Below are 12575 nucleotides of genomic sequence, written 5' to 3'. Positions count from 1 at the left end.
TTTTCTAAGATAGGAACATCCGCTGAATTGAGTAAGAAAAGTTTTGGTGATCCGAGACAGAGAGTATACTTCTTGAAGAAAGAAAATAATTTTAAAAGTAAAATTCAAATATTACCACATGTATTATATATATTTATGCTTTCGATATTGTATTTATATATTATAAATGTTGTGGTCTTGACATATGGTTTTCGATTTTTGTTTCAGTTCCTCAAGTAATGTTTAATGTGGGCGAAGGGATTGACTAACTTTTAACTATCAGTAGCTGTTAGGCTTGTTGGTATGGGTAGAAACTCACCTCTGCTCAAAATAAGATGGACAAAGAGGGGAAAAATGTGGTAATTATATGACGATTGTAGGAGATAAATACTTCTCCTTTGTGATCAAGAACTGCAGAGAGATTACAAACATGATTCGGCAGGAAAAATTAAGCACGGCTAGGTTGATATTTTTTTTAAAATATAGATGTGTCACAATTTACTTTTATTTTTTTAAAAGATACTATCAAATTTCATTTTGTGAAAGAAAAACTGTATTTTTAATGAAACGAACAGATCAAATGTATACGCAAAATGCCTCGATTTTGTACAAAATGTCGACGACGAAGGTAAAGTAGATAAATTTGATTATTGGGCAAAAGTGGCTTTAGATATAGGATCAGTTTAAGACAAATAAGGACAAATACCGAAGGTATTTTATCAGGTAACCAAAGTAGTCTCCTTTGCTTTAAATGCTACCCTATTGGTGAATTTATTCCTTCCTCTATAGCTTTTTATATTGTACAGCATTGAACGATAAATTTCTGTATACGTCTATAGCTTTATGTTTAGATTGTCCAGTCCATTGACAGAATGACATTGAACTATAAATTTCTGTATACGTCTAGCTTTATGTTTAGATTGTCCAGTCCATTGTTTAATATCTATGACAATATTTAACGTGATCGGGAATAAACAGATCTCAAGACAATTTCATCAATTGCAAATGGCGTCGAATAAACGTGAATTGCGACATTATACTGATACATTTCATACGTGCTTCGATGTCGACATCAATGACGTGAAATAGTATGTCGGAATGGCTTAGCGGCACGATGTGTTTTTTTTAAAATAGTTTTTGCCTTGATCTCTTACCCTGTCTTGAATGCGATATCTTCATTGAATTACTCAAGTAAATTGAACGAGTTAGCATCCGTCGTACATGTAAATCTAAAGACTTATCCAAAGTGCATAACGAGTGATAGTCGTGGAACGATATGATATGCGAATTCACCCATGTAATTCTTTTCACTTAGATCTCTCATGGATCTTATAATACATTGTATTATAAGGTACCTGCATCTCTTCGTCGAATTCTTGAAGTAGATTGAACGATTTAGCATCTGTGGTAAATTTAAAGATCTAGTCAAAGTGTAGCACGAGTGGAACGAAGGGTACAGTGACCCGTAGAGAACTCGACATAGAATATTACCCGTTATTAATTGCGCGTTCGATTTAAATTAACTTTTTCATGTCTATGTTCATCTTCTATGAGATCATTATTCATGAATTATTTACGTGTCGATTTTAATAATGACCGCGTGTGGCCTACTAGAAGGTATATAGTTTATCATATTATTTAACTCGAGCTTCAAGCTATTTATTCAATAATCCCTTTATTCGAATTCAACGATTTAAATTGATCAATACAAACTTCATACCACTGTTTTTGCTTCCAACTTACATAATATCTGATAGATTCTTGAATTGCTTAATATCCATGCTCGTGCTCGAATTATTCAACTTAAACAAAATCCAATCGTACAAAAACGCGCCATAGAAAAATGTGTGATAAAGTTTAGTTGGTGCGGACATTATTTTAGTTTTTCTACGATTTTTACCTAGTGTCGCTCGAAATTCGTGAGGCGGTGACTTAGAAAAGGACAGTACTTTATTTATTGTATATTTTGTAAATTGAATTATATATTATTTCCTTTAATGCATAAATATGTAAAAAGACACTTTGTATATACTTTATAATAATCTATAATCGCGGTGTTCAATTTTGATCTCTAAACTTTTTGTTATGTTCTATTATATAATTCTATTTATTGTATAAACATTGTATTTAATGTATATTAAAATTCTGATTGTATATTACAAATAAATTTGAATAATCTACGATTTAGTTGTTTTATCGACGATGGCGAGGTTTTGTGGGAGAAGTGGGGTGGGTTTTCTGTGCAATAACAACAAGCATGTTGAGCAGGTGTCAATGTTACAAGTCATTTATAGCACGCTTCATTCGTTAACAGGTTTAACATCTCAGCCTACGGCCTCGATGTTTAAACCTGTTAACTCATGAAAGCCGTGCTATAAATATAATTTGTTTAATGTATGGAGCTTTCATCAACGACAGTAATCCCGTATCAAATAACCAGGAACATCCCATATAATATTTACAACTCTTGTCATACAGGGCATCGTCACTGGTGTCAATTTAACAGGTAAACATATATTTATTCGCCATCTCAACGCCTACAACATTATTCGGCTGCTGGGTAAAAGAAGAAAAACTAAATTGTGCTAAATTTGGGCCTAGATATTGACACAATTGGGTCGCAACGCATATAAAAATGTAATATGAATGTATATAGACTGATTCACATTCGGTCGTTTCCGTTTTTACTCTAATTGCAAATTAGTTATGTTCGACGAAATAGACCAGAAGTCTAAATCTAATGGCAATATCTACCGTCTGGCATGCTCTCCAGATAAGAACATGACGTCACCGTATAACATGACTTATGCAATATGTCCAGCCTCGTTCTTAGAGTCCCTTGGTACACGATTCGTGCACCAATAGTAACATGTTTATTTTGTGTTAAATATTGGATATCAGAAGACCATCTTTTTGCGGTAAGACCACAACATCAATGTTGATTTAAATTGACAAATAATTCGTGTTTTCAATTTCGAAGACTTTTGATGCTATTGAGTTAGAGACTTAGCTACTTTAACATCTCGTAACAAAATACTTTATTAGTTTGAGACTAATAAACTGTTAAATGTTTCTATGGCCATGTGCGCAATGCTATAATAAGAAGCAGGCGCCGAGTTCGCAAAGCATTCTCAAGCTTAAGTTAAGAATTTACCCAACTTTCATTCACTGCTATATAATGAGAAATATCTTTGACCCAGAAACACAAACTTTGCACATAATAATGGAGCAGTCCCCAGGTTCACAAAGCATTCACTGTTTATGGGAAATATCCTTGATCCAGGTACACAAAACTCCAGAAACACATAGTTTCTTATTGGTGTATTTTGATACATTAAAACAACAAAAGTTTTATAAACGGCTATATTTTGGTTAAAATAAGGCGAACAATTTTGAGTAAATTCTTAACTTAAGTCTGAGAATATTTTGAGAAACCAGGGCCAAAGGTTCCATTACGTGTCCACAGTAGACGACTAAGCAACATTTGTACTGGTCAACCCCACATGCACCCACTATTCTGGTTAGGATTAAAGCGTCCTTCAGGTTTAGGCGTAAAGCCTTTGAGGCTCCCACGGGATAAATCTACTTTGGATTGCTTATAACCTGCGATTCCAAACTAACTATACAGCCAATGAAGAACTTGAAACAAAGATGATTTAAAATGTAATTTATTTCTCAGCAGTGATTGATGTGGTTTAGAATATATAATCTCATATAATAGTTAACAAACAAATAACCAATAAATAACAAGATTTACATAATAAATATAATGAAAAAATAATCTTGGTCAAATCTTTCCCTTAAGAATAAAATCATTCTGCGGACTTCATTCCGTAAATGAAAGATAAAATTGAAGAAGTGATGAACGTGAAGCAATGTAAATTACAGTAATGGATAATGACTTGAAGATGATATGCAAATTAAAGATGCATTATGTAAGATTTAGATCAAGAGCTGGTTGTTTTTGGTATAATAGTTAAACATATATTATGCAAGAGCTAAATCTGCCTATTGCAGGTCTTTCTTTAGGCCTGAAATGTTATATAAACTATTAATTAGACATTTATTAACAAAACAAGACCATAATCGACCCTCGATAGTATCGGATACTCGAGATTTTAACTAGATTAGAACGGTTCGCCATTTAAAAATTTAATTTAAAAATGGGAAAGCGAGGCTAAGTCCCGATTATACCAGTGCCCTGGTTACCACTGTGCACAGATCTTGTCAAAACTACAAACAATGATAACTTGGCTGAGAATGAAGTAATTTGAATGAAATTTTCAATATTTTCTTTTTTTGATATTATTATAGCAAGAACGACCAACTCTTTATTAAACTCTTAACTAATGTATCTTTTTAAAAAAAACGTCTTCATTAGCCCAGTTCGGAGCAGAACAGTAGGACGTTAAACCCCATTTCATTTCATTCTTTAAAAAAAAGATAATTTATTATGTATGAGGGAAGTTATGATTGTTTGAAGTTTTGACAAGAGCACTGTCGCTCGACAGATCATATTCTTGATTGTCAAGTACCCTTGTCGCGATAATAAATGATGTCTCGGTTGTCAGTGTTCTTGAGTGGCGTCCATATAATTGTTTAACGAAGATATGGCGGGCATTGTCTAATCAACCCATTATCTAAGCTATTCGGTGGTGTAGATATTGATTATGGGCTTGGCATGTGAATAAATGTCTAATTGAAGCAAAAAAAAAAAAAAATAAAAAATAAAGACCCGGTAGGTAGATGTAGCAGAAAACTATCTGCATACATACATCTTCAATATTATGATAATTTACATCCAAACAATAATCATTTTAAAATGATTTTATTAAATTAATAAAAAAAAACAACAAAAAAACAACACGATTCAAACCGCAAAATCCACCATTTTCGGATTTAAAAACCATTTGATTTGGCCATTGCAAAATTCTCGACATGCAAGCTGCTGATTGTACAATGTTGCCCACTTTCAATATAAACCCATTTAAAGCCGGTTATCGCCATTTGAGGGACCGTGAATCCGTTTGAAACTACGATCATCCGGGATCGATGATTCAGATTTCACGGAAAATATTAAGCTAGTATTAATCAATTCATGGATAATTAAGACATTGTGACGGCAAGTATGTGTGGTTTAATGGTCTCGATCTTAAGGCATTGCGTATTATATTGGTGTTGTTTCGTGTTGTTTCAATATATTACGCAATGTCTTTAGCTCGAGACCATTAAACAACTTTAAAATACAGACACTCGCATGTCCTTTGCAATGAAATACGTCACGCGGGTCAAAAACTTCAACTATTATAAATAATGTACACTTGGCACATTCGCCGCACCATTATTTGAAATAATGGTACGCCAACATCAAAGGATGGCGTCACATCTGTATTTTACGTATACATATGTACATGTATGCAATATTTACTAATGGGTTCTTACAATCTAGAAATATATGGTTCTAGAAAGTGTATAATTTATAGGGTGAAAAAAGCGCCCCAAGTCCATTTATCAGTATTACACAAAGCAGTCAACTGCAAAAATATTATTCTTACATTGTACACAAAAAACGTCACAATTTACTGTAAAAATTTAAAATGATAATGGTGTTAAATGGTGTTAAAAAGTATGAAATATCACAAATAATGGATAAAAGACTAGCAATTGTGTACATATATTTAAGAAAAGCTCTCGTGTATGAAAACAAAATGGATAAAATATGCGTAAAAATCTCAATGGACGGATTTGTTAAATCATCAATAGTTGACAGTAATGTGTAAAATGTGAAATATGGGTTGTTATTTACAGATAACCAGCAGTCTATCCACACAGTAGTAGCATTATCGACATCATTATCACATTGGTTAGACATCTAATACAGTCAATGTCTATAAAATATTCATATTGTCCACTTCTAGTTCAAATAGTACGAGATACAAGAAAGTTTCACACTCAACATACAAGAACAAATCTTGCAGATCGCCAGGTAAACATTCTTGTTGAATTAAACCTTACTCTCACGACTTGTAGACATTTCACCGATGGCGTTTGTCCAGTATTTGTCTCTTTTATCGTTGATTCCGCCTCTGAAATACAAAAATACGATCCATTAACACAAATGGAAATACGAAAATCAATTATTCATATCTCATTAAGAAAGCCTATTATTTTGTTTCTGCTCTGAAAAAGATTGACGACACTAGATCCGGTGTTAAATATTTAAATTTCTTGAGAACATAAAGCCATGCATTTTAAATCGGGTGTTTTGTTGTAACTCGTAGACTAAACTCTACTAGTGACGCACTCGTGTGAAACAGGCTTTAAAGCTAGCTTCTAAAAATTAATAACAATTTCTATTTCATATAATTTCTACCTCATACAATACTTACATAATTTTCATCTCGTATAATGTTCATAAAATTTCTACCTCATAATACTCATATAATTTCTATCTCATATAATACTCATATAATTTCTATCACGTATAATGTTCATAAAATTACTACCCCGTATAATTTCTATCTCATATAATTTCTAACTCATATAATACTCATAATTTCTACCTCATATAATACTCATATAATTATATCTCATATAATACTCATATAATTTCTACCTAGTATAATACTTATATAATTTCTATCTCATATGATACTCATATAATTTCTATCTCATAATGCCATTTCGTGGAATTTGAGAATCATAGGTACTGATAATGTGTTTTTCATCGAAAAAGGACCACGTCGCTTCAGATATAGCTGCGACCCGCTGTGGTTATGTGAGTTAGGCGCCGGTTCGATCCCGGTGTTCGTCTAGAAAGTTTCCCTGGACTTTACAGCGTGGTTTCGCCTTGGGGTGCACGTTCATGAACCCATGAAAATTAGAATTCGATATAGGAGCAGATCATAGCACACCGCATGGCGTACCCCAGTAGGACGTTAAAGGGTCAATCTGGATTATATTTTGGAGAATAAAACTAGTTAATTTTGTTTTAAAGGCCTTAACTAGCTGAATATATGTGTTACGTTTTCAAACAACTTAAACCCGTCAGTCTTCAGCTGGAAATGGAGACCAGTGTCCCAAGCTGTATTATACGGTGTCTGAATAAAAACCAGACTTTATTTTATAAAAATAACGTGTAGGTGAAATTTACCTTTCGTTATGTGGGTCATGCACTCTATGGGCCTCAAAGGAACGGCAATAGATTATCAGGTCACCCAACAAAAAAATTGACCCGAAATCTTAAAAGGGTTACGTGTTCGGATAACCAATTTTGATATTCACATCCAAACGACTCAATATTTTGAACTTAAATTTTGAGACACGGTCAACACACCATTCCTCTATATTTTGACGCTTAAATTACACGGACTTTTATTTCTTACTCTTAGACTCTCTTAAAATCGGGATGGTCCCTTTAAACCCCATTTTCATTTCATTCAGAAAGCTGAACAGGGCTAGAATAAACGCGTCCTCGAATCTTCTGCGCACAATTTATTCGTTTAACTCACACAAAAAAAATATACCCTGGATTAAGAACCGATTCCTTTCGGCGAACAAAGAGAAAGAGGGAGAGAAATGGGGTTTAACGTCCACTCGACACAAACTAGATCATTTCGGGACTAAAATATGGTTTAATTTTATTTCAATAATTCGCTTGCGCGTAGGGGTCTTTAGCAGTGGGGGGAAACCGGAAGACCCGGAGAAAACCCACGAGGTTGGACAGGCGACCCTACTCCTTGTCACGTACAACCGGGGATTCTAAGGATTCTAAAATAGCCTTTGAACCGAGATGGGGGAAAAGTCTTATTTTCATATTAATTGTCTATAGCATCAGCCAGTAACGGATAGAGGAGCCGATAAGAATCTGTAATCTCGGACGAATACTTTAAAACTAATTTTTTCTAAAAAAAATAATTAATAATAACAATAATCAAATGGATACTATCTCATGTGTGTCATTCGGGCATTTATTATTTACACGTTTTGTGAAATCAATCGAAGAATCACGATTGGAAGTAAATGACATCAAACGTCAACCATAGAAACTCCGTGTTTTGATACCAAAATATCCATTGTATATTAAAAAATTAATCAGGATCATTATGTTATACATCGACTTCTATCAATAGACAGGCGTTTTTTCCTCGCGTTACGGAATGAATTTATATTATATTACATAATACAGTTTTGCACTACATTGTGGGTAGGAAATACTGCCCCGTGTTATTGATATAGTAATGAAAGAGAGAGAGAGAAATGGGGGTTTAACGTCCACTCGACACAAACAAGGTCATTTCGGGACTAACATATGGTCCAACTTTATTTCCATAATTCGCTTGCGCGTAGGGGTCTTTAGCAGTGGGAGGAAACCGGAGGACCCGGAGAAAACCCACGAGGTTGGACAGGCGACCCTACTCCTTGTCACGTACAACCGGGGATTCGAAACCACACCAGTTGACTCAATGGCAGACTTAATGATACAGCGCGCACGTGCTAACCACTAACCCATCCACCCCCCCCCCCCCAACGTAATGAAAGGTTTCAATAATTTATATATGAATAGGATAAAAAACGGATCGTGGCGATTTGCTTTAGAGATGATCTTGACTTGGATATTTCATCAATATAATTACACTAATTTAAAACATACGAAATTTGATGACGGATCACGACGAGGGCAACAGAGGCAAATTTATCGGGGCCGGGCCCGTGGGTCCCGGCGATTTGGTGACAAAACATTTTCAAAAAATTGTAAAACAATGTGATCTTTTTTCGATGAGTTTTGAAATTATTTAGGTTGGGCCACCCCAAGGGGCATCGCATACACTCCACTGACCACCATTAGGTAGAAATTACAAAAATCGGGGGGGGGGGGGGGCAGCTACGCTGTCTCAGGGCCCGACGACCTTTTGATCCCGACGACCTCATGATAGATATACAGAAGTCACAATACACGTAACTATCGGCTATTAAACATACATTATGAAAGAGCTAAATCTGCCTATGTCAGGTCTTTCTTTAGGCCTGAAATGTTATCTAAGTTATTAATTAGATATCAATTAACTTATCCAGTTAATAATCAACTCTCGATGTCATCGCTAGCCTGCAATGTTTACTGGATTGGGATCCGATTTGCTGCTTGACTTTCATTCATGTTAATCATGAAATGGATAATCGGGACTATGTTTTTATCGTACCGACTTTAGTAATGATGATCGAGGCATGGCCGAAAATTCAATCGCTAAATTCTCGGTTCAGAGTGGATCAAATTCTCTTTACATTATCTAGTTTTTAACAATTATAGTGAGAACTACATCTAATGTATCTTTAACGCATCTTCCCGAAGCAACGACTGTAAGTTTTACAACATCTAGCCGTTGCTAGATTAGTCTGAAATTCACAAACCTTTAAGTTTGTTTTTCCCTTTACTACAGGGGCGGAATGGTGGATTTAATATTGTTTGTTATGTGTTCCTGTTGTAGTCTAGTTCCCGATGTAGTCTAGTTACTGTATATTAGTTTACGTTCCTGTATTGTTTTGTATGTAGATGTTATATTCTGTTCTGATGTAAATAAACCATATATTTACGAAATTGATCTCTGTTATCACTAAAATAGTGTTACATCCGCTTCGACTGGGTTATGTCGAATTCCATCTGCCAAGGGATCTTTTACGTCCACACCAATGTATACACGAGTCCACGTTTCTTCGTCCCATCCGAACGACTAGACAGCTGTCACTGCCAGGCTCTCCGTTCTGTACCACTGACAAGGGGAAACCACGTCGGAAAATCCCAATGAAACATGTCATAGGAGAATAACAAATTGCTCGGTTGAACTTTACTTAACTCCAAACAAATTACACAATACAGCAATTATGTAACCTAGATGAACAATGTCAATATTTTAGTTTAAGTTATTAACATGCTTTGTTAATGTCTTTTAACATAAATAAAGGTTAAAGGGTTCGATTAAACGGAATTGAAACAACGTGTTCGAGGGAGAAATCATTGAGTACAACTGTTTGTAAAATGAGTTGGCCCATTTTAATGGTTTATTCGTGTCGTAAACCGGATAAAAACCTACCCGGCACTGTACGGATAATTGATTACTGTCAATTGCTCAGTTGGAACAAAAGAGATTCGTCGCTTCATGTTAAATTGGAACAATAAACCAATTAATTCCATATAAACAAAAACAACCCCGGACTATAAACGGAAGCGTATTATCCTCCTCATCAAGTCAACAATATTCTTCTATTAGATCAGAAAGAAGGTTGTTTATCTAAGAATCTTGTCAAATTATCTGAGAATCTTATCAAATTATCTGAGAATCTTATCAAATTATCTGAGAATCTTGTCAAATTATCTGAGAATCTTATCAAATTATCTGAGAATCTTGTCAAATGATCTGAGAATCTTATCAAATTATCTGAGAATCTTGTCAAATTATCTGAGAATCTTATCAAATTATCTGAGAATCTTATCAAATTATCTGAGAATCTTGTCAAATGATCTGAGAATCTTATCAAATTATCTGAGAATCTTGTCAAATGATCTGAGAACATTGTTAAATTATCTGAGAATCTAATCAAATTATCTGAGAATCTTGTCAAATGATCTGAGAATTTTGCCAAATTGCCTGAGAATCTTTTCAAATTGCCCGAGAATCTTGTCAAATTGTCAGAGAATCTTGTCAAATTGTCAGAGAATCTTGTCAAATTGTCTGAGAATTAAACTATTACAACTAAAAACCCTGATGATCATTTGATTGATGTTCTATTCCTGGTAAACTATCAATATTGTGGCAGTTGAATATATCTAAAAGGATTATCAGTTGAATATATCTAAAAGGATTATCAGTTAAATATATCTAAAAGGATTATCAGTTAAAAATATCTAAAAGGATAATCAGTTGAATAAATCTAAAATGATTATCAGTTAAATATATATAAAATGATTATCAGTTGAATACATCCAAAAGGATTATCAGTTGAATATATCTAAAAGGATTATCAGTTGAATATATACTATTCAAAAAAAGTAGGGGATATTTGATTTTTAAGTGTTATTAAAGTCACCTAATGAAACTGACGAAGAAACAAATGACAAAATGAAATGAAGTTCACATTCATCGATTTATTCCAAATGATCGTTAGACTAAGTAAGGCACAGACTGACCATTATAAGGGTAAAATGATACCCGGGGTCAAACAGCAAAGTTACCACAGCATCACAACCAAGTCAGTAACGGGTAAATCCTCCTCTGTTTGCCAAACAAGCATTGATCCGACGTGGCATACTCCTAATGAGACGTCTAAGGTCATTTTGGTCCAGATTGTCCCATTCCTGTTGCAACGCAGCAGCAAGTTCTTGGACATTGGCAGGACGTTGTTGACGTTGACGTAACCTCTGTCCAAGCATGTCCCAGACATGCTCGATGGGGGAGAGGTCGGGACTCAGTGCTGGCCAAGGTAATGTGGTGATGTTCTGTTGTTGGAGGTAACCTGTAACGATCCTGGCCCTGTGACATCTTGCGTTGTCATCCTGGAAGATGAAACGGCGGCCATGACGTCGTGCGAACGGCACAACATGGACTGCCAAGATGTTGTCCCGGTAGTACTGGCCTGTAACACGCCCTGCAACAACATGTAAAGCCGTTCTTCCAGCAACAGTGATGCCTCCCCACACCATAACAGAACCACCCCCAAATCGATCATGTCTGATGACGTTAACGTCTTGGAAGCGCTCGTTTCGACGACGCCACACCCTCCTACGTCTGTCCAAAAAATCAACAGTGAACCTTGACTCATCTGAAAACATCACATTGCTCCAGCGTCGATTATCCCAGTGTTGACGATCCCTACACCAACGACGTCTTGCCTGAATGTGATGATCTCTCAAACAAGGGATCACGCGAGGACGTCGGGCGCGAAGGTGACCCCTATGCAGTCGATTCCGAATCGTCTGGCCACTCACTCTCACACCAGTGTCTGTTTGAAGACGAGCGCTGATCTGATTTGTTGTGATGACACGATTTCTCAAGGCCAAGGTACGGATAAATCGATCCTGGGCTTGAGTTGTCGCCCTTGGTCGACCTGAGCGTGGTCTGTCCTGTACAGATTGTGTATCACGGTATCTGGACCATAGCCTGCTTATGACAGACTGAGAAACATTCATCGTCCGCGCCACAACCGCCTGTGTTGTGCCGATCTGTAGCATGCCAAGTGCACGTAACCTTTCATTTTGGGTAAGCCGACGCATATCAAAATTTGTTTTCTGGTCACTAAAACAATTAAACTGATGTTTCCACCCTGGAATTCAATGCCACAATGACTGTAACATTCAAAGTCAGAGTCGTGCAAATCTTGGGTTGGACCCCCATGATGATCCCAAGCATCACCTGCATTCCATGCGGTAGCTATTGGTGCGTTTGGGCGTCACATGTAACTGGAAATGTTTCTTCTGTTAGGTTCTATAGTGACTTTTTTCGTAGTCATTTGCATATTTTAGTATTATGCCCCCAAAATCAAATATCCCCTACTTTTTTTGAATAGTATATCTAAAAGGATTATCAGTTGAATATATCTAAAAA

The 12575-nt window shown here is 35.7% G+C and overlaps 2 protein-coding genes across 4 annotated transcripts in view; one reads left to right on the top strand and one right to left on the bottom strand.

Moving 5' to 3' along the window:
* The window catches only part of LOC126819292 (uncharacterized), a 35158-nt gene extending 32999 nt beyond the window's left edge, over positions 1-2159 (top strand). For both annotated transcript variants that reach the window (XM_050547272.2, XM_050547270.2), the window contains exon 4: positions 208-2159. In XM_050547272.2, coding sequence (XP_050403229.2) covers positions 208-226 — 19 coding nt within the window. In that variant the 3' untranslated portion in view covers positions 227-2159. The remainder of the gene's footprint in view (positions 1-207) is intronic.
* A 1516-nt stretch (positions 2160-3675) lies between these two features.
* LOC126819296 (potassium voltage-gated channel protein Shaw) overlaps positions 3676-12575 on the bottom strand; it is a 46741-nt gene continuing 37841 nt past the window's right edge. For both annotated transcript variants that reach the window (XM_050547277.2, XM_050547278.2), the window contains one exon: positions 3676-6065. The gene's annotated coding sequence lies outside the window, so the exon portion shown is untranslated. The remainder of the gene's footprint in view (positions 6066-12575) is intronic.

This window comes from Patella vulgata, chromosome 4, assembly GCF_932274485.2.
Source record: "Patella vulgata chromosome 4, xgPatVulg1.2, whole genome shotgun sequence".
Taxonomy (NCBI): domain Eukaryota; kingdom Metazoa; phylum Mollusca; class Gastropoda; family Patellidae; genus Patella; species Patella vulgata.
This window is presented reverse-complemented; position numbering and strand designations above follow the sequence as displayed.